Source organism: Syngnathus leptorhynchus, chromosome 16, assembly GCF_054491065.1.
Source record: "Syngnathus leptorhynchus isolate UIUO chromosome 16, UIUO_Slep, whole genome shotgun sequence".
Taxonomy (NCBI): domain Eukaryota; kingdom Metazoa; phylum Chordata; class Actinopteri; order Syngnathiformes; family Syngnathidae; genus Syngnathus; species Syngnathus leptorhynchus.
This window is the reverse complement of record NC_141210.1, coordinates 2688531-2707689: the sequence shown is the minus strand read 5'-3', so window position 1 is coordinate 2707689 and position 19159 is coordinate 2688531. Positions and strand designations below refer to the sequence as shown.

Here is a 19159-nt window from a genome sequence, read left to right as displayed (position 1 = left end):
GCTAAATCGGCCACTTTTTTCGCGACGTGTCCCGAAGCCAATTGCGGTCGCGCGTGCGCGCGATTATATAAGCGAGTTGTGTTAGTCATCTGCTTGTGGTCCACTGGGACATTATGGGATGGAGGCTTGATGTTGGTCAGAGTGAAACAATACCGATTAAGCCTCACATCGTCACGTTGCTTCTTACATTCATCACAGAGCAAAAATTCTTCCCGCAAGGCAGTTGGACTGCCGGATTCGAACCCTGAACCTCAAAAGAGTGAAGCGGATGTGATAAACCGCTGCCCACATATTTCATCCACCCTGTCACTTGCCATGGTTTTGTGTCCGTTTGCTCTGATCTGGTGGTGACAGTTGAGAGGGAATCACCACTTTGTGTGTGTGTGTTACATAATTGTACATAAAGTGTATATGTGTGTGTGTTACATAATTTTAAGCGTGAAACTAATTAGAGACGCACGCTGGAGTCTCGACACGGACCACACTGACCGAGTTAGCCCCCCCCCCCCCTTTGCCCCATCCTCCCTGAAGGCTTCCATGTTGCCGTGGCAACAGAGCTTTTCTACTGACCTTTTTCCTCCTCCGCACGACCGTTTTACCTCACAAATGTCTTTCACTCTTTTCTTTTTCGGCTCTTGATTTCTGTGTTTATTTGGTTCCGTAGATCAACGGTGTGACGTTCCCGCTTCCCGGCGAAGGACCCGAGCAGCAACTGCTCAAACCCAACGAATGGAGCTACTGCGATTACTTCTGGGTCAGTTGTGGTTTATTGGAAAGTGATGGATGGTACACACAGTAGAATTCCCCGCTGTTTATTTTCATCACTAAAACATTCGAGCAGACTTGGATGGTGTATGAGCCAGACTTCCTGTCTTGCAGACGGACAAAAAGGACCCTCAGGGGGCCACGTCGGTGGGCGGTTTCGAGGTTCTGCTGCAGAAGCAACTGAAGGGCAAACAGATGCAGAAGGAGATGGCCGAGTTTGTCCACGAGAGGTTCAAATGCCGTCTCACACTTATATCTCAAAATTAATTTCTGAAGACTGAGGAAGATGTTCTCTTTGGACTCCAGGATCAAGATTGAGGAAGAATATGCCAAGAACTTGTCGAAACTTTCCCTCAGCACTCTGGCGGCACAGGAAGAAGGGTAACATTTGGATTTTGTGTGTGAAAGTTCAAAAAGTCGCACACACAACAATAAATGTGTTGCCATTCAAAAGGCATTGATTCGTGACTGTTGTTCCTAATTTAGTGACGTGATTAGCTTGTGTGGCTAACCAAGTGTCTGTTGGTTGTGTGAAGGACTTTGGGAGAAGCTTGGACTCAGCTGAAGAAAAGTCTACACGATGAGGCAGAAGTCCACCTCAAGTTCTCCAACAAGGTAACTTTTTTTTTTGTGAGTTTAATTGACTGCTACGGTAATTGGGCTAACTCAGTAGGACCCTACATTTTTGCAGCTTTGCGTTCACTCATTGAGAAAAAGGAAACAATGAAATGAAATTGAGAAGATATTCATTTGCATCTTGTCTTCAAATTCAAAGCTTGACCTCCCGGTAGGATGACGTTGTTGTGTTCAGCTTCACTCCGAGGTCGAGAAGCCTCTGCTGACGTTCCGAGCCGACAACTTCAAGAAGGACCTGAAGAAGTACGACCATCACATCGCAGACCTCAGGAAACAGCTCGCCAGCCGCTACGCCGGCGTCGAGAAGGTACTTGGAATCGCTGTAGCACCTTTCCTGCAGCAGCGCCCCCTTTAGGCCACTCTGCACGGTGCGTTTTTCAGGCCCGTAAAGCTCTGGCTGAGCGTCAGAAGGATCTGGATGTTAAGACGCAGCAACTGGAGATCAAACTCAGCAACAAGACGGAAGAAGACATCAAGAAGGCTCGTAGGAAATCCACACAAGCAGGTAGCACCGCATTAGCTGCCTGGCCACGCCCACTGCTCCATTGTTGTCCTGATTGTCTTCTGGTGGCTATTACAGGGAAAAAAAAAAGCAAATATTCTGGTGTTTCTCCGTGTGTGCCTTTTTCAGGGGATGACCTGATGCGCTGCGTGGACCTCTACAATCAGGCTCAGTGCAAGTGGTTTGAGGAGATGGTCACCACCAGCATGGTACGTTTTCATTTCACTTCTGTTCACAAAAAGAGTCTCAACAGTTTCCACTGTCATAAAAATAAAACTGAGGACATGACGTGTCCTATCAGGAGCTGGAAAAACTGGAGGTGGATCGCATTGAGTGGATCCAGCAACATCTGCGGCAGTACACCACGCTGAGGCACGAGACAGACATGTTCAACCAGGGGGTGAGTTCAACCTTCACCTCGCTGATATTCCTTTGTGCTCAGGTGTGATACGACCCCCACCCCAAAAACAAAAGTATTATCCGTCCATTCGTTTCATAATATGTCATCCCTTGTGCTTATTTTCTTTGTCAAAATTTGTCCGAGAACATTTTTGCTTTCCTCGACCGTGACAAGACAGGCAGATGAGAAATAATAAGGCCGCACTATCGTCTTGTGTCCAGACGGTGGAGCCAGTGGACCAGCTGCTGCAGAAGGTGGACCCGGCCAAGGACAGAGAGCTTTGGGTCCAAGACAACAAGACAGGCCACGTCAGGCCTGTGGACTTGGACATCTGAAGCGAGGGACAGTCAGAACCAGAACCAGCATGTTCCTAGTACATATGAACCCTGCTCGCTTCTTCTTCTTTGACTTCCGCTGTAGTTACGTCACTAAATTTCTGTTCAACGTTTTGGTGTCTTGTTTAAAAAAAAGAGAAAAAAAACTTGATATGATTCCCTTTTATTTTTGGATATCAAGAGGAACTGGTGGTGGAATATTTTCATATTTTCAAAGATGGCTGCTGGACACGCATGCTTCTTCTCTGCTCAAAAAAAAAACTGGATCGGAGGCGGGAAAAAGTTGGATGGCGTCACACTGGAAAACCCTCTTGTGCCTCGAGTGTTTGGTAAGAACCCCGGAGAACATTTGGAGCCATTTTAGTTTGCGCTCGTCATACACTTAAATGAAACGTGTTCATGTTGTCTCTTCTGGGTTCCTTGTTTGCCACCATTTCTACTGTCTTATTATTTTGCTATGTGTACACAGATGACCGGATGGTGGCGCCCCCTGTGGGCTGTTAACTGTAATTGCATGTGCAGTATGCTTGTGTGTGTGTCTACAAAACATTTTGTTTGTGTGTTTTGTTTGGATTTTGTGGTCCTTTATGACCACTCGTGTTTTGTTGGTGTTTCATTGTTGCGTATTTGATGTTCCGAGTTTGCCGCCCTCGTGCGCTGTCCGTCTCATCTTTTTGGGAATGTTTTTGGTGAGCACAGTATGGAATGCATCTTGTCCGTCATATTAGTAATGAATAATTATAAAAAAAAAATAAAACTCCTCTTGAAAAAGTCAACCTGTGCTCTTGGTTATGTAAGCGAACAACCGTGGGGGGGATTCTGACTTTTTGGCAAACAATGAAAACAGGCATTTGGAATAACTAACAATATTTAACACTTGAAAAAAGTATGACATGATTCTATTAAAATGTAAAATAACAATTGTGTCTAAATGCTAAAAAACAAAACAGTTCTCAAAGCTGAAAAAGTCATCTTACAGCAAATGTATTGGACTTTAAGTGAGCCTCGCTACTCTGAGTAGAACTACTAGCATAGCGAGCACTAATTAAGACCAAGTGAACCAACTACCGTTAGATTGTATCTGTAAACATTTCTTTTGCTGTAATAAATCTACAACAGTGAGTGAAAGACAAAGGTTTGAAAGTTGTCATTAAATTGATTGGATTGTTAGTTGGGTCAGTTTGGCATGGACCTTCAGCTTGTGATAGGATTAACACGCTTAACTTGAGCCTCTGCCTGACCCTCTACTTAATCAACATCGTGTGTAAACACATTCAAACAGCTTAGCGTTAGCATGCTGCTAATTATTCACATCTCATTGCTTTGACAGTCCAGACTTGGCTCTGAAAGAAACTCCTCAACTCACTTGAACATAGTTTCTTCCTTGACACCCCAGCTACCACCAGATGGTGCTAAAGTGATTCACTGAGGGTTTCCCCCGAAATCTGTGAATGCCAAACCGCATTTTAATGTTCTTGATTTGTTTTGATCTCAAACTAGTTCTTGTGTGTTGCCACGGCAACCAAAGGATAAATATAAAGTCTGCGCACTGCCATTAGTGTTTCTTCTCCTTCAGCTTGTCTTTAATCTTCTGAGGTTCGTCATACTGGATGAGACGCAAGATGTCCTTATTGTCCATCACGCCTTGGATGAACTCGCCCTCTGAGATTTTGTCTGAAAAACATCAAACAGCGTATGAATATAAAAACATAAAGAGCACTTTTCTTGTTGATGAATTACCATTGTCTTTCTTCCCAAAGAAGCACCAGACCTTCTCCACTCTCTTTTCCGGGGTGTTCTCGTCTTCGGCGAGGTTCTCCTGGTCATCAGCTGGGATCATGTTGAAGATGGACTGCGTGAAAGTCACATGTCAAGACTTGACCTAGATCTACAGGTAGGTTTATAATGCGCAGATACTACACTGTTTATTTAAACCTCAGAAGTTTGTTTAGTTATTCTGCCAACAAGTTGTCAAGTGTCGGTTCATACCTTGACTATCTCCAGGATCTCGTTCTTGCTGATGGTACCATTGCCATCCACGTCATAGAGTGCGAAAGCCCACTCCAGCTTCTGGCGGGTCTTCCCACCCGAGGTCAGGTGAAGCGCCACGATGTACTCCTTAAAATCCAGAGTACCATCCGCATTGGTGTCAAAGCTACGGAAGACGTGGCGGGCGTAGGCGGTAGAGTCGGCATCCGGGAAGAAGCTAGCGTAGATGCCTTCAAACTGCTCCTTGCTGATCTTCCCGCCAGGACATTCCCGAAGGAAAGACTGATACCAGGTGCATAGCTCAGCCTCTGAATACTTGGTGTTGGATTTTAGCTCCTCCAGGAGTTCCTTGGACAACGTGCTGCTCTTGGTGTTCCCCATTCCCGTGTGTTCTTCTTCTTAGCTTGAGCTCACTCTAGCCTGCTTTTAGTCTAGCACGGCAGATTATGGTCATGGTAGCCTCAATCCAGACACGTCACCAGGCTATGATACCTCTGTAAAGGGTGTTAGTGGAGGATTAGATCACAGTAGGTGCTAAACACCTGCTTGGCTTTGGAGGCTGTTTGCAGAAACAACAAACCGCTGTAGAACTAAAGAACCAAACCACCTCTCGATTTAGGAATATAGGTTTCACATTTCATTTCTGGGATTTAAGTTTTATTTGGGACAGCACAATGACAAATCATGGTGACTTTGTTGACAATAAGACAGTTCATCAAAGTAGGCATGTATTAAAAAAAAGAATAATTTCATCTTTGAAATTGTTTTTTTCGTACAATGTAATCCTTCTTGTTCATCCTGCCTACTTTCACCAAACCAGATTAATTTAATCTTTAGACGTCCAAATGCCATCATGTCCTTTTTACGTAATCACATTAGGATTCGATTCTTTTGTCGGAAATTCAGAGTCCAGTGACAGGTGGACGTCGCTTGCTGACAAATATGTATTTTGATGAAAGCGGATATCACAGTCGGTTTAAGCACCTGTACTCATTTCACCAAACTTCGGTCGAGTCATGTTGTCATAGAAACAGATCGATATTGAACAAATGATCAGTCTGTGTAAAAATGCACGTCTCCGTAGATGATGTGGGTGTTTTCCATGTTTAGGTGGAAAGCCATTGGTTGATCTCGTGGCTGCTGGCAGGCAGTGTGTAAGAACCTCGCTGTGGATTAGAGTGTCAGATGGCTGTAATCTGTCTTTTGTAAATATGATGAAAGGAAGTCAGGCAAATAATTTGCCATTTGTGACGGACGATACGGCGGGCGAGGGGAGGAGCGACGTTGAGGACAGGACGACGGCAAAGGAAGCTGGAAAACAGTGGCGGCTCTTATTTCTTGATGGCCACAGAGCCTCCGCGCCAACGAGATTATGAAGATTTGACGCATCTGCCCGGGAGGCGAAAGACGGCGGCCGCGCGTTAAAAGCCGGGATTAGTCCCCCTGGTCGCTTTCGGCCTGGACCATGAGGCTGGAGCGCGGACGGCGAGCTTCTCTGGCACTGACCCTCAACTTTGTGGCGTTCGCCTTCGCCCTGTCTGCCATCACCACCAGCTACTGGTGCGAGGGAACTCGCAAGGTAGCCAAGCCCTTCTGCACCGGGCCGCCCGTCAAGGTCAAGCAGTTCTTTTGCATCCGCTTCAACAGCTCCAACATCAACGACAGTCGGCTGGTGCAGTACATCTTTGAGACCGGGGAGGAGAAGTTCCTGCTCAAGAAGTTTCATACTGGGATCTTCTTCTCCTGTGAGCAGGCTGCTGACATGAACGGTAAGAAGGGCCAATCCCAGGGATTGTCGCACCAGAAACAAGCCAGAAGTCATCAGTGAGATGATAAGGAACTGTTTGTGATCTAAGCTCTTGTCTCCCTCATCACTCTTTTGGATTCTGGATGTTAGCTTCATGCTAATGGTAATAGGTGAAGACTGCAGTCTGGTTTTCAAACATTGGTAGCATGATGTTAGGACTTGATACTTGTATATGACTTTAAGGCTAGTTGTGACTAATACTAGTTACTATGTTTCCATGAGTTTAAGATTAGTATCTAGACTGACTTTTGGACAAGTCATTGGAGTGTGACATTAGGACTAGTTATTATTAGGACTGTCTTTAGAGCTATTGACATTAGGACTACTTACTAGACTACAACTTAAGGACTACTCACTAAACTATGACTTTACTACAAATTGCTAGACCAAATTACTAGACTGGTTTTTGACTGTTTTTGATTTATGTACTTTGAGGTTGAGAATGTGATTGATGAATTCGTTTGCTGGCCAGCGTATGAATGTAGTTTGTGGTCAAGTGGGACAAGAAGGCGCCTCTAGTTAGTACCGTATTTTCCGGACTATAAGGCGCACCTAAAAACCCAAAAATTTTTCAAAAGCCGACAGTGCGCCTTATAGTCCAGTGCGCCTTGTATATGGACCAAATCCCTCAATTTAAACTAGCCCGAAGCATTGTGTCATGAAATCAATCATAAGTGGCCCGCTGAAGACTATGAATCATGAATCAAATAGACTATGGATCATTATTTTGTGATTATAAAGTAATTTGTTGCATCTGAAGTTGAAATAAAAAAGATCAAATGGAGTGCGCCTTATATAAGGACCGAGTTTTAAAATGGGCCTTTCGTTGAACGTGTACCTTATAGTCCGGTGCGCCTTATAGTCCGGAAAATACGGTACACTGCTGTTTTCATTCTTGTTTCATGATCACAGGCTTCGACTGTCGGGACTTCTCGGAGATTGCACCGGAACACGAACGAGGTTGGTATCCCCCCCCCCTCTTGAATAACTGTGTGGAGTGACTTTTTAACAAGCGCTGTGCGCACAGGGGTGTTGTGGCTGTGCATTGTGGCCGAGACCTTGTACCTGACGCTGCTGTTTGCGGGCGGCGCCCTGATGACCTTGGAGCAGTGTCCTTGCTTCAGCATCATGAACAAACTAAAACTGAGTGCCTTTGCCGCCTTGTGCACCGCACTGTCAGGTGAGGAACAGATGCTCCTTGGGGGAGGTAACAAACTCTGAGGCCCGCTGAACACCAAGCAACACGACATGACTTTTGAAGTTCACTGGAGTATGTGTTGAGGACTAGTTATTGAGTGACTCTCAGACTGGTTAATTATGACTTCCAGACTTGTTACTCGAGTATGACTTTTGGACTAGAAACTGGATGAAGACACCGGCTGACTTGCTGACTGAGGATTTGCTTGCTGGCTTGTGCAATAATCCGATTGGAGGCAGGCAGCTCTTTTTGGGATGTGACCAAGACCTGCCCAGAGGAGCGTCCCCCCCCCCCCCCCCCCCCACGCTGACTGCCCCTCCCTCCCCCCACTGCACTGTTGTTAGCTGTTAATCCTCGAGTAAAGCTGCTGTGAGGCAAACCTCTGCATGAGAGGAAGGGCCAACAGGGTTCCACTGGGAGACCCAGACCACCAGACCACCCCGAAGCTCATTGGCACTCATTCCAACATTATTTTATTCTCTCGTGTGTTCTCTTAATTAGAGACGTCTTTGTTTGAAACTAAATATAATGTCATCGCCATATTTGAGATTCAGTCAGCCATCCATTTTCTTTTCCGCTTAGTCTATCCTAGTTTTTGTTTGGATTAGTGACTAGTTGACGGTCAACGACATGACACATATCGATGAACAACATATTGGTCACCAGCCATTTTAGCTGTATGAAATCTGCTTTCAGGCCTTTGTGGGATGGTGGCCCACATGATGTTCACCACCATTTTCCAGCTGGCCGTGGCCATGGGTCCAGAAGACTGGAGGCCCAAGACCTGGGACTACAGCTGGTCTTATGTGTAAGACACCTCAAGTCCTTTTGTGTAGCTTCAGATTAACATAATACCAAGCTAACCTTAGCATCAGCTACAAATATGATCGGTAATGTTTATTGTAAAGTAGTAGTTTTTTTCTTCCAAATCAGACATTTTTGAAATCATTTATAACTCAGGATCCGTATTTTTGTTTGGATTTGTTTTGGGGTTTGGTTTCATTTTCTCGTGGTTGTCTGTTAGATATTTGTGTTCATTATCACGGTCGCTTGTGTTTTCCAATCAGCTCCGTCAGCCACTTGAGTCTTGTCCATGTGTTCCTCGTTGTCTCTTCAGTTGCTTGTATTTAAGTTGTCCAGTTGTGTTCTGACCTTGTCAATCCATTTTGTGTCGGTGGTTTCGGTCCAAATTGAGATCTGGTCATGTTTTCCTAGTGTTTGTTTCGGAATAATGTGTGCCTTGTTATTTTGAACTTTGGTGAATTTATTTGGTTTGACAACCCAAATTCTTTGTTTCATTATGGCTAACCTCTCTCTTCAGCCTAGCTTGGGGGTCGTTCGGTACCTGCATGGGCTCGGCGGTGACGGCGCTCAACCGCTACACCAAGACCATCATCGAATTCAAGTTCAAGCGAAGAAACATTGAGAAGAGTCTTCTTGTCAAGCAGAAGCTGCTGGACCTTGACCTCCCCGACCAGATGTGGTACCTGACGGCCGACGCCGAGGCGCCGCCGGAACTGCCGCTCAATGGACACAAGCCGCCCACTGGGGACACGTACGCCTTGGAAGCGGACCACATGGTTGAGCCGCAAAATGAAGCCTACTGCTAGAGGCCCCAGTTGATTGTTGGATTGAAAAATCTAATACAGGGATATATTTGCGCGCGTGTGTGTATATCCTCGTGGAAATAATGTAACCCGCTCGGCTTTGAGACAACATGCGTCTCATCAAATCTTGCCCATGTGATCGCTTAAGAGGCGGAAGGCAGGAGGGAAAGGCCAGCGGTGTCTTTATGCTCAGTTGCAGATGTTGGGACTTGACACATTTTTGAGAGGACGCAACATGAAGATGATTTTCAATTCAGTCTATGGCTAAAAGAAATAAATACAAAATAAAGCACATCACATTTATTCAAATAATACTCTATTAAAAATACTGCTCTGGGATTTTGTGGAAATCTACACAAGAAAAACTTTGTTCTACAATCAAGAAATAAATTAATACAAAAAACAATTAAGAGTACAATTACTCTATTCAAATAAAATTTGAATTTTATTACTCAGGCCAAAAAAATAAAGCACACCATCATCTGATTTGAATTTCATTATAATTGTGATGAGGGTGTTCCTCTATGTACTTCTTGATGTACCAGCAGGACACGTGAGCCTTCAGCTTCTCTTTCATCACAAAGTCAATGGCGGCCTGTCAACAAAGATGTGTTACATGTACGTCATTCATCCCTTCATGTTTCTCCATCATTTGAAACGGGAAAGAGTTTGTCAATGCTGCTGCGTGACCTTTGACAGCAGCGCGGCCACACCCTGACCCCTGCAAGCCTCCGGGACAAAGGTGGACATGAGATCCACCTCATCTGGCGCTGTGAATCTGTAGATGAGTGTCGCACACTCGTTGACTCCTGAGGTCAAAGTTTATATGACAACAAAAGGGCCATGAACAAAATGCAATAACTTGTTTGAACAAATTCTGCTTTCTATGCAAACATTTTAATATTTTCCGACATGGACTTATTCAGGAAAGTAAACATCCATTCATTCATGAAAATCCGAAATATTGACGGATGAAGTCCTTGCCGAACTATTAAACAATACGACAAGATTATATTTTATAAAATGTATTCATATATGACCCTCTGTGTTTGTTTTACGCAAAGGCACATTAAATAACAGGATTCCAAACGACAGCTTGGTCGTGGCCGACGCCGGGCTCGCGTGCTCTACCCAACCGCTCAATGCAGCCCCGAAAGCGGCATCAGCACTTACCGTTTGCGCTGCACACGGAAGCGGTGAAGCGGTGGTTCTGTCGGTCGTGTTCCAGCGTCAGTCCACCGCTGGAAGCCAGCCTGCGGGCCGTCACCCTTAGAGGTACGACCTCGGTGAGTGTGGATATTATTTTAAGCCACATTTTGTGGTCAAAAGTGGCCACCAGCTGGTATACCGTTAACGTGTATTTACATTTCGAGTCGCCGCTAGAGGGCGCCAAATACCAGGAACAGACACGGTAAAACATTGACCTGTATCCACTTCTACTTTATTTACTGTGTAGTCGAAAACTAAGTCCATCCAGAGAAACATTGACCATCCAGGAAATATCAGGGCACTCACATTAACACTCATCAGAAATAAAGTGAAGCCACTATCTTTTGAGAATGTGGGAGAAACATTTGCAAATTCCACACAGGAAGATTAAAAACCCAGAACTGTGAGGCAGACATGCTAAGCACAAGAAAGCTTTTCTAGAATGGCAAAGGACTACATTTTCGTGTTAGTGGTGTCCTTCACTCCTGCAGCCATGACAGCGAAGAAGAAATTGGGGAAGAAGGAGCGAGCGTAGAGCGCCGCCTTCGGCAGCGAGGGGGCCATCAGGACCTCCTTCCTCTTGTTGGACAAAGTCTTGGCCACTTCACTGGCTGCTTCACGTGGAGAAACGCCCAGTGGCTTCTTTGTGTACAAATCTGTGCAGAACAGCAAGACTGATAAAAACTGATAAAAACTATGAGGGGTCAGAGGGGCTTACATGACCAGAAGAACTTGGCCACTGCGGCCTTCTGCTTCCCAGACGATGCTTGTGAGCTGATGAAGGTGAAGTTGATGGTGCTGACGGAGACGCCCGACTCGTCTACCTCGGAACGAAGGCAGTCGAAGAATGCCTGGACCGCATGCTTAGAGGCGGCATCTGCCAGACGTGATTAGATCGGGCTGATAAGATGGATATCAAGAAAGTCGAAACCTCGACGTCAACTCACAGGAGGTGCGGAAGGGCACGGCTAATTTGGCCTGAATGCTGTTGATCAGCAGCAGGTGACCGCAGCGCCGGGACATCATGGAGGGCAGCACGGCTGGAACACACAAACCTCACAATCTAAAATGTTTCTATAAGATGTATTTCCATGGATACCTTTAGCCAGCGTGACCGGGCCGAAGTAATTGTTGTCCATGAGTAGCTTGTCCACCTCCAGAGACAAAGTGTGTGCCGGAGCTTTGATCTTCATGCTGCTGTTGAGGATGAGCGCGTCCAGGCAGCCGTAGCATTCCAGGATCTCCGTTATAGCCTCGGGAAGCGATGTCGTGTCCCCAAAGTCCAGAAGCACCAGTTTAGGAAGGAATGTCTGCCGACCAATGTGGACACGTTGAGGGGGGAGATGGGTCAACTGTGTGACCTGACCACCAGAGAAGATGGAAAAAAAACACCTAACCTGGGACTACTGAGGGAAATTGAATAAATGCTTTATGAAATGTTTTGCGCATTTATTCCATGTCATCGGTATAGTGCAAACAAAACACTGCCTTCCACTCCTCACCGTGCTTGGGTCGGAGACTTTGAGTAAGTCGTCCGACAGCTCCTGGAGTTTCTCCCAGTTTTTCCCACATAGAATCAACCTGGCACCGTCCTTGTGGAAGATGTTGGCGCATTCTTTGGACCAACAAAAGAGGAACAAGTTGTAGTAGAAGACAGCAGAGAAGAAAAGTCTGGTCTTAACTATCATCTTTCAATTTAGCGTGTAAAACTAAGTCAAGTCCCGAGTGGGTTATTACCTTTCCCGAGTGCAGACAAAGCGTCACTGAGCAGCACCACTTTGTTGCGCACAGGGCTTTGGGACAGCAGGCCCGAAACGAGAGAGTAAACGTGCAACAATCCAGCTGCCAGCACCACCACCATGCACGGAAGCAGCAGGGCTGTGGCGTTCCACCCGGGCTCTATCCCCATCCTCTTCAGGAATGTCTTAAAAATAGGAAATGTGCTGTTTTGAATTCAAGAAATGATTCTGGGTGACAACTTGGAATGAAAGAATGATATGGCGCAGTGGTTCCCAGCCTTTATTTTAGCACAACCTGGATTTATAAAACTTACAAAAGATGAATTCTAATTTAAACTGGTTAATTCTAGTGGAAGATTATTGAATTGCTTTATTTTTATTTTTATCACAGGCATAGATGGAAGGTGATTGGGAAGTGAAATAATGTCACCACATCCTTTCCACAGGAATGTCATGTATATGATGATGGAGATGAGATGGTTGACGTTACCTAAAGTGCACGTGCAACCAAATCTGCTGCATGAAAAAATATTGACAATTTATTCAAAATAACATTTGTGCAAAAAAATATCTGTGTTTGAATACCACAAACACATACGGCAGGGCTAACAATGGCCAATGTTAGCATCTTAGCAGTGGTTTAGAAAAGCAGATTTGCTTGTGTGTGCAGATTGGATAGCTACATAGGTCCACTCCAGAAAGTTCCTACCCAATCTTCGTCCACCTCTGTTACATTGGCATCCATTTTCCCCTAATAAGTTATATTCTGATAGGGCTGGAAAACAAAACACACCAAAAAAAAAATCCAACAACTTTTTGACCTTTTAAGTGTCAAGTGTCCTTGAAACAAAAAGTCAACAAAGTCACTCATAGTAGAAGAAGCAGATCAGCTGTTTGGAAGCTAGAACCGGAAGCGCATCACTTCGACTTTCATCCGAAGAGAACAAAAAAACGATGGCTCACCTTGCGTCTCAGTGCGTGAGCGTGGAAACCCGGCCGGCGCGCTCGCTTGAGTTCCTCCGTGACGATCTGCAATCTGCTCGCCTGCTGCAAACCTCCCGCCGCTGTTGTTCCCTCACTCTTTTAATAGCAGCACAGCAGCTGACGCTTTATTTCTAGACGTGTTATGTTCGGGGACCAGTCGCGTCTCCACAGTGGCTGCCCAATCATTTTCAACACTCAATGGTGTCTTACCCAATCCTAAACAACCTGAACAACATGAAATTATTTATCTGGTTCGTGTCTAATGGATGTTTAAAAAAATAAAGGTTCCTCCGCGATGTAATTTTGGTTTTTATGTGCTGCCACGTTAATCTCATGTTATTACGCACAAATATAATCGAGCAAATCTGTCTTTATCTTGGTGGCGTGATTAGCTTTATTTTGAAGTCGTGGACCGGAAGTCAGTCCCCTTTGCTTACCTGGAGGAGAGCTGATGGATTTGGAAGCGTTGATGTATCCTCCTCTACACTTCTCCTCCGACCAGCCCCGCGAGCCAAACACCTGATGGCGTGGTGAAATGTCGGACTCTGAAGAATTCGAGAAGCAGCAAGAACCGTCAAGGGAAATGGGTAAAAAAAAAACACATCACAGTGTGCTGGTGTTTCATTTTTAAGTTATGTTAAATGAGTTAATCAGGCTAATTCACAACAGATGCTATCTCAAGATTTAGGCTAACTTTCATTTCCTTAAATATTTTCAAATATGATTTTGTAGTCCAAAGATTGGTTTAGGTGGAAAATGGATGAGTCAAAGTAGTCGAGCGGAAGTGAATATTGGCAACGAGGCTACAGCTTTTATTGAACAATACAAGTATTAAAGACCGGCCTCCAATAAATACGTTTTCCTAAATGAGAAGAAGTCATACCTTACAAAGGACTATTAAGGCCACTTGTTGTTTAAAGATTCAAATCAAATTGTATCCCAAAAAGTTTGAAACATTATTAGAATGTGTTTTTAATGCGCAAGAATCAAGTTAAATTTTATCTGAAAAAAAGTGTGGCCCTGATTCTCCTTTGAAATTCACATTTGTTTAGTTGCTCTAAATGCACATAAAACTTTTCTCTAGCATGTTCGAAATAACAAAAAAAATAAAATATTTTTTTAGATGGGCACCATTGTTTGCCGCAACTCTGAGATGAACTTTCTGTATTTGTCCGTTCAATCATGTCCGGACTGGTCGGAATCATCTTGCCCTGTTTTGTGCTCGATTGCCGGATTAGTGTGAAGACTTGAGTGAAAACGCGCGCTGGCCGCCAGAACCTCTCTTGGGGCGACCTCGCATTGTTTGCTCTTACGTCACACCAAGAAAAAAAAAAAAAAGAAATCCCAAAGAGACGTCAGCAGCTGCCACAAAACAAAGAGAAACAACCCAAGTGGCTCCAGAGACATCTGGTGCTTTATTGTCCGCCGGCTCCAAACCGACCCCCCCCCCTCCACCTCCTCCCCCGGGGGCCGGGACCTGGCTGCTGCAATTTCTGCTGAATAAGTGTTATCAGAGAAAGGACAGACACGCTGTCTGTCTCTCAGCATGCTTCACCTTGCCCTAATCAACTGACAACCAACGGAAAACAAAAAGGCGAGTTCACCCTGGAATGAAAAATTGTATGCAGCAATTAGTTAAAACCGAGGTAGCTAATATAAAAATACACTCTAGATGGCGTCTTACTAAATAATTCCACAACGTCAACTATTGATTGAGAGCAACCAAAAACAAAGCGACGCGGTCGCTCAGAACATCCACAAACGTTGGTCCTCAAAATTTGGTGTGAGCTATTGTTTATCCACTGTTATCCAGACTGAAGATAATCAAATTTGATCTAAGTGGGTTTTTTTTTTCTTATTATTTGGCTGGAAACCTTTTAAGGTGTGACCCTGTAAATGCGGAGCGAGATATTTCCGATGCATAATGCTGCTAGTGGTCAAATCGAAAAATGTTTTTGGTAGTTTGGAGGTGGGACCCTGTAAGCTCCGAGTGAGACATTTCCAACCTTCCAGTGGTTTCAAGGCAACTTTCTGTGGTTATGGCTTTTGATAGCCTTGGTTCTTGGATTTTGAACTGGACTACTGTGGATTCTGATGAAAAACACTTTTGTAATATAAAAAAAAAAAGTCAATAAATTACAACAATCATGATGCAAGGGTCAGGTGTTTGCGGTCCAGTCAGTAGTTACGGATGCTGAAGAATCCCACGCTGGTGGGCGACTCCTTTACCGTGACGGTGACCAGGTTAGCGGTGACGTCCGTGACAAACACGTGTTCTATCAGACTGCGGGTGGGCTTCCAGTCTTGGTTGTGGACCGCAGCCAGGCGCTCCCGGCCGGCATCCGATGAGTCCCGGTCGGAGTCGGAGCTGCTTTCGTCCTCGCCCGTGCTCATCTTGCCGTCTTTGGAGGCCGCTCTTTCCAGGTGGTTCTCCGATTTATGGAGCTCATTTTTGTCCAGCTTCCCCCTGTAGGTCTGGATCTCTGTCAAGTCAGACTTGCGGGTTCCTCCCGGGGAAGAGGGACTCTGCGGGGTTTTGTACTCCGGGTTTTGGTTGCTTTTGCGGGCAGGGTGTGGGCTGGTTCTCAAAGCGGAACCTGGGCCAGAACCTGGTGATTTGTTGCCTTGCGTGACTTGGTTGAGAAGGTTGAGAGGCTGATTGGTGCTGATGTTCTTTGCCGCTTGGGCCGCCATGGCTTTGGCATTGCTAATTCTCTGGAGCACGTGAGCCTTTTGGAGACTGGGGGAGTTGGTGCTACGCTGGGGCGATCCTGGTACGTGATGTTTGGACGCGTTCAAGGTGAAGGACTCCACCCCTCTGGGTTTGAACGGATCCAGCCTCGGGGTGGGCACTTTCCCTTCTGTGACGCTCCTGCCCGGGCTGGATTTCATCAGCGGGACGGGAGAAGGTGGGATCGATCTGCCGGATCCAGGTGAGCTCAAGGAGTTTCTGGAGGTCCCCCCGTGGGCCGGGGAACCCCGGTTGAAGCCCATGAAGGCGAAGCTGGCCAGGTGAACCGGCTTCTTGATGGCGCCAGGAAGCTCGGAATCCTTCTTGAGGCTTTTCCGAAGGCCTTTGCTCAGGGATTTGCGACCGCGTTTTTTGGGCGGTTCCTGCTTGGCTACCACGATTTGCGCTTTCTTCTGGGGGACGGGATTGGGGTGGAGCTCTCGGGTCGGGATCCCGGCGCGCGTTCGCTGTTCCTCGTCCTCGTCGTCCGAGGAGGAGGAGGATGAGGAGGAGCACGAAGACGAGGAATCGGACGATGAGGATGAGGAACCCGAGGAAGAGCTGTTGGACTTTCCGGCCTCCGGAACATTCTTCTGAGAAACAGCAAAACATTTCAAATGTGGCTCAACACCACCAAGAAAAGTCATTTATGTTGAACCTACGGGAATTTTTCGCGGTCGTCCCCTCGGCCTTTTACCACGATTCCGTATGAGAATCTCCTTCTCTTGTTCCCTGTGATACACAAATGTCAACATGTAACCATCCTCCCGATTCTCCACGAACCGAAGAAACTTACTTTTTGTTGAAGGCCGCCAAAAGTCTGGGATCAAGAATGTTCTCTTGGGGCTCCCAGCTGTTGTGTCTGCAACAAACACCAGTTAATGTCGGATTTACAACAGCTTTGTGCGAAAATTTTAATCCACTCAATAAAATTTAGGAAAACATGACGAGGATTAACTAGAGCGGTTGGGTTACTCTAAGGAACTTTGCGAAACAGTATCAAATAAAAAAAAAGTTAGTGTTTATCAAACCAGAATAAATAACAATAAAGACACATGACAAGCCTCTTTGACACCGCCGGAATTTTCCACCATTTCCTCTTGTTGTTGTGTGTGAAAGGCTCCAATGCAGAATTGGGGGGTGGGGTGGGTTGAAGGGGGCTTGTGAGATTCTCAAGTCAACTTCAACACCCCCGATCACGCATCGCTACCTTACACACAGCACAGTGAGCAGATGGAGAAAAACCTGCCTTGGAAGGCTCGTGTCAAAGAGGCTGAAATGCAAAGAAACCCCCCCCCCAAATCTGTGAGTCAGGTGGGCTTGTTTTTTAAAGCCAGCGGTCATTTTGCAAAGTTGAATCCATCCTATTGTGACTTTTTTTAAATTGCCAGAAAATGGATGTCGCACACAAACAAGTACAACATGTGGTAGAGGCCTGTTGAAGAGAGAGAAAAAGACCCCCAGACCAGCAGTCAGCCCACCCCCCACCCTTTCCACGCACACACACACAAAGGACGTGTGGGCCTAACAGAAGGCAGGCAGGCAGCAGTTTGCACCCAAAAAAGGCGGAGAGCAACGCAAATGGCCCAAAAAAAAAAAACCCATGAGAAATAAAAATCCCAATAGTAAATAATAATAAAAATAAAATAATAAAAAAAAATAGCTTGTGTGTTATAAAAAAACGTATTAATTTAAGAAAACAAACATAATTTTTCAGTGTGTTATTGAAATAGAATAAAACCAGGAGCTTGATTAAAGGCAAAATGTAATTTCTTTTTAAATGCAGACTTAGTTTATACATTCAAAAAAATGACATTCCTGTGATAGTTGTTGTGGTAAAAAAAAAAAATGTTTCATTACACAGTAATAACGGTTAAAAATGTGACGTGGAATGAAACAAGTAACTTGATTCAAGGCGATTTTACAGTAGCGTGATGAATTATATAATATGATTAATATAGCTACTGGAGGAAAATATCTTTTTTTTCAAGTAGAAGTAAATTTTGTCTTGTTTTATTCCACTTAGAAACGTTTTAATTTGGGAGAAGAGTAGTTCAACTGTAATAGGAACTAAATCCATTTAAAAAAAAAAAGTTTGGCGTTAATGCCATCAATGTAGGTAGTTTATTACACTTTACATTTATAAACATCAGCGTGCTTAACCAAAGTAGAAACAAAACATCCACTGTACAGTAGCTTGTTCAACCTGATGAATTAAATGTAAACACGCGCTTTATAGTTCATGATAAAAAAAAAGACAAAAATGAATATTTTGGAATAAAATGACAGACAATTGCTTCACTTTTTATATCCCCTGTGCGTGTTTTAAACGGAATTAAACAAAAATATTGAGTAATGGCAAACCTGATGATTGACAGGCGAACAAAAGACGCAAGTGGGCAAAAAGCAGAACAAGCGTCCAAGACGAAAAACGCACAAGTATCTTATAAAGGGGAAATAATGGCCGAGATGTGAAGGTTTTTGTTTTCCTGTCTATTGTTTTGGGTCTTCCTGACTTACTTGGACGACCACCCTCGCCACTTGACCAGAAACTCCAACTTTCCCTGCACACAAAGAAGTGCCAAGAGATTCTGAGCGCAGAGCCCAAGTGAAGACAAAATCAACAGAATTCGATTTTAGGAAGCCTTTTGCGCCTTGGCTAACCTTTCGCAGTCTTTTGTTGAGGATGCATTCGGCGTCGAAAACCTGCTCGCCGACGGCGCTCAGCTCCTCCATGGTGGACCCGCACGATCACAATAACAATCCCTGCAAAAGTAGCACTGCTGAGACCGACGCAGGAAACAAAAAGCCGCTGCCGAAATAAAACGCCCAACCACAGGAAACTGCTATGGCGCACTTCACAGTAAAAGCTTTTCCTGACGTATCATGAACTGGCTCGGTGGAGCACTGGGTAGCACGTCCGCCTCACAGTAATCAGGGTGTGGGTTCGATTCCACCTCCGGCCCTCCCTGTGTGGATTTTTATGTTCTCCCCGTGTCCTCGTGGGTTTTCTCCGGGCACTCCGGTTTCCTCCCACATGCCAAAAACATGCTTGGTAGGCCGATTGAAGACTCTGAATTGTCCCTAGGTGTGAGTGCAAATGGTTGTTTGTCTCTGTGTGCCCTCCTATTGGCTGGCACCCGGTTCAGGGTGTCCCCCGCCTACTGCCCGATGACGGCTGGGATAGGCTCCAGGACGCCCGTGACCTCCGTGGGGACAAAGCGGTTCAGAAAATGAATTAAGTTTCCTTTTTATAC

General features: G+C 45.2%; 6 protein-coding genes across 7 annotated transcripts; 2 read left to right on the top strand and 4 right to left on the bottom strand.

Annotated features, from left to right (window-relative positions):
• Positions 1-554: 554 nt before the first annotated feature.
• On the top strand, positions 555-3106 carry gas7a (growth arrest-specific 7a). Its single transcript, XM_085934122.1, has 9 exons — positions 555-754; positions 880-995; positions 1072-1146; positions 1302-1380; positions 1577-1708; positions 1783-1906; positions 2033-2112; positions 2205-2303; positions 2525-3106. Exons 2-9 carry the CDS (start codon positions 961-963, stop codon positions 2636-2638), a joined length of 738 nt encoding a protein of 245 aa, XP_085790248.1. The 5' UTR covers positions 555-754; positions 880-960; the 3' UTR covers positions 2639-3106.
• Positions 3107-4193: 1087 nt separating this feature from the next.
• Positions 4194-5008, bottom strand: rcvrna (recoverin a). The gene is made up of 3 exons (XM_085933972.1): positions 4628-5008; positions 4379-4490; positions 4194-4312 (listed from the first exon to the last, which is right to left on the bottom strand). The coding sequence occupies exons 1-3, from the start codon at positions 5006-5008 to the stop codon at positions 4194-4196; spliced, it is 612 nt and encodes a 203-aa protein (XP_085790098.1).
• Positions 5009-6092: 1084 nt separating this feature from the next.
• On the top strand, positions 6093-9616 carry LOC147044035 (germ cell-specific gene 1-like protein). The gene is made up of 5 exons (XM_085934058.1): positions 6093-6396; positions 7347-7394; positions 7462-7614; positions 8329-8440; positions 8954-9616. The coding sequence occupies exons 1-5, from the start codon at positions 6093-6095 to the stop codon at positions 9240-9242; spliced, it is 906 nt and encodes a 301-aa protein (XP_085790184.1). The 3' UTR covers positions 9243-9616.
• LOC147044034 (protein NATD1-like) lies at positions 9535-10637 on the bottom strand. Its single transcript, XM_085934059.1, has 3 exons — positions 10413-10637; positions 9930-10048; positions 9535-9834 (listed from the first exon to the last, which is right to left on the bottom strand). Exons 1-3 carry the CDS (start codon positions 10552-10554, stop codon positions 9718-9720), a joined length of 378 nt encoding a protein of 125 aa, XP_085790185.1. The 5' UTR covers positions 10555-10637; the 3' UTR covers positions 9535-9717.
• Positions 10638-10702: 65 nt separating this feature from the next.
• Positions 10703-13026, bottom strand: LOC147044033 (dehydrogenase/reductase SDR family member 7C-B-like). The gene is made up of 7 exons (XM_085934057.1): positions 12897-13026; positions 12186-12372; positions 11951-12063; positions 11548-11758; positions 11396-11488; positions 11167-11325; positions 10703-11104 (listed from the first exon to the last, which is right to left on the bottom strand). The coding sequence occupies exons 1-7, from the start codon at positions 12930-12932 to the stop codon at positions 10902-10904; spliced, it is 1002 nt and encodes a 333-aa protein (XP_085790183.1). The 5' UTR covers positions 12933-13026; the 3' UTR covers positions 10703-10901.
• Positions 13027-13931: 905 nt separating this feature from the next.
• On the bottom strand, positions 13932-18948 carry cbx2 (chromobox homolog 2 (Drosophila Pc class)). Of its 2 annotated transcripts, none has more exons than XM_085934055.1 (5): positions 18567-18948; positions 18423-18466; positions 16699-16764; positions 16565-16634; positions 13932-16495 (listed from the first exon to the last, which is right to left on the bottom strand). In XM_085934055.1, the coding sequence occupies exons 1-5, from the start codon at positions 18636-18638 to the stop codon at positions 15350-15352; spliced, it is 1398 nt and encodes a 465-aa protein (XP_085790181.1). In that variant the 5' UTR covers positions 18639-18948; the 3' UTR covers positions 13932-15349. The 2 variants fall into 2 exon arrangements, with proteins under 2 accessions (XP_085790181.1, XP_085790182.1); XM_085934056.1 differs by having other exon boundaries at positions 13932-16492.
• Between the last annotated feature and the right edge of the window lie 211 nt (positions 18949-19159).

Coding starts and splice junctions, on each gene's coding strand:
- cbx2 (XM_085934055.1), bottom strand. CDS start 18,638: ATGGAGGAGCTGAGCGCCGTCGGCGAGCAGGTTTTCGACGCCGAATGC. Junction 18,467..18,566: donor TCAACAAAAGACTGCGAAAG/GTTAGCCAAGGC, acceptor CTTTGTGTGCAG/GGAAAGTTGGAGTTTCTGGT. Junction 16,635..16,698: donor TTGGCGGCCTTCAACAAAAA/GTAAGTTTCTTC, acceptor TGTGTATCACAG/GGAACAAGAGAAGGAGATTC.
- LOC147044035 (XM_085934058.1), top strand. CDS start 6,093: ATGAGGCTGGAGCGCGGACGGCGAGCTTCTCTGGCACTGACCCTCAAC. Junction 7,615..8,328: donor CTTGTGCACCGCACTGTCAG/GTGAGGAACAGA, acceptor ATCTGCTTTCAG/GCCTTTGTGGGATGGTGGCC. Junction 8,441..8,953: donor GACTACAGCTGGTCTTATGT/GTAAGACACCTC, acceptor CTCTCTCTTCAG/CCTAGCTTGGGGGTCGTTCG.
- LOC147044033 (XM_085934057.1), bottom strand. CDS start 12,932: ATGGATGCCAATGTAACAGAGGTGGACGAAGATTGG. Junction 12,064..12,185: donor TTTGTCTGCACTCGGGAAAG/GTAATAACCCAC, acceptor GTTGGTCCAAAG/AATGCGCCAACATCTTCCAC. Junction 11,759..11,950: donor AAGTCTCCGACCCAAGCACG/GTGAGGAGTGGA, acceptor ATTGGTCGGCAG/ACATTCCTTCCTAAACTGGT.
- rcvrna (XM_085933972.1), bottom strand. CDS start 5,008: ATGGGGAACACCAAGAGCAGCACGTTGTCCAAGGAACTCCTGGAGGAG. Junction 4,491..4,627: donor AGATCCTGGAGATAGTCAAG/GTATGAACCGAC, acceptor ACTTTCACGCAG/TCCATCTTCAACATGATCCC. Junction 4,313..4,378: donor CTTTGGGAAGAAAGACAATG/GTAATTCATCAA, acceptor GATGTTTTTCAG/ACAAAATCTCAGAGGGCGAG.
- gas7a (XM_085934122.1), top strand. CDS start 961: ATGCAGAAGGAGATGGCCGAGTTTGTCCACGAGAG. Junction 996..1,071: donor GCCGAGTTTGTCCACGAGAG/GTTCAAATGCCG, acceptor TTTGGACTCCAG/GATCAAGATTGAGGAAGAAT. Junction 1,381..1,576: donor ACCTCAAGTTCTCCAACAAG/GTAACTTTTTTT, acceptor TGTTGTGTTCAG/CTTCACTCCGAGGTCGAGAA.
- LOC147044034 (XM_085934059.1), bottom strand. CDS start 10,554: ATGTGGCTTAAAATAATATCCACACTCACCGAGGTCGTACCTCTAAGG. Junction 10,049..10,412: donor TTCCGTGTGCAGCGCAAACG/GTAAGTGCTGAT, acceptor CTTTGACCTCAG/GAGTCAACGAGTGTGCGACA. Junction 9,835..9,929: donor TGGCCGCGCTGCTGTCAAAG/GTCACGCAGCAG, acceptor CTTTGTTGACAG/GCCGCCATTGACTTTGTGAT.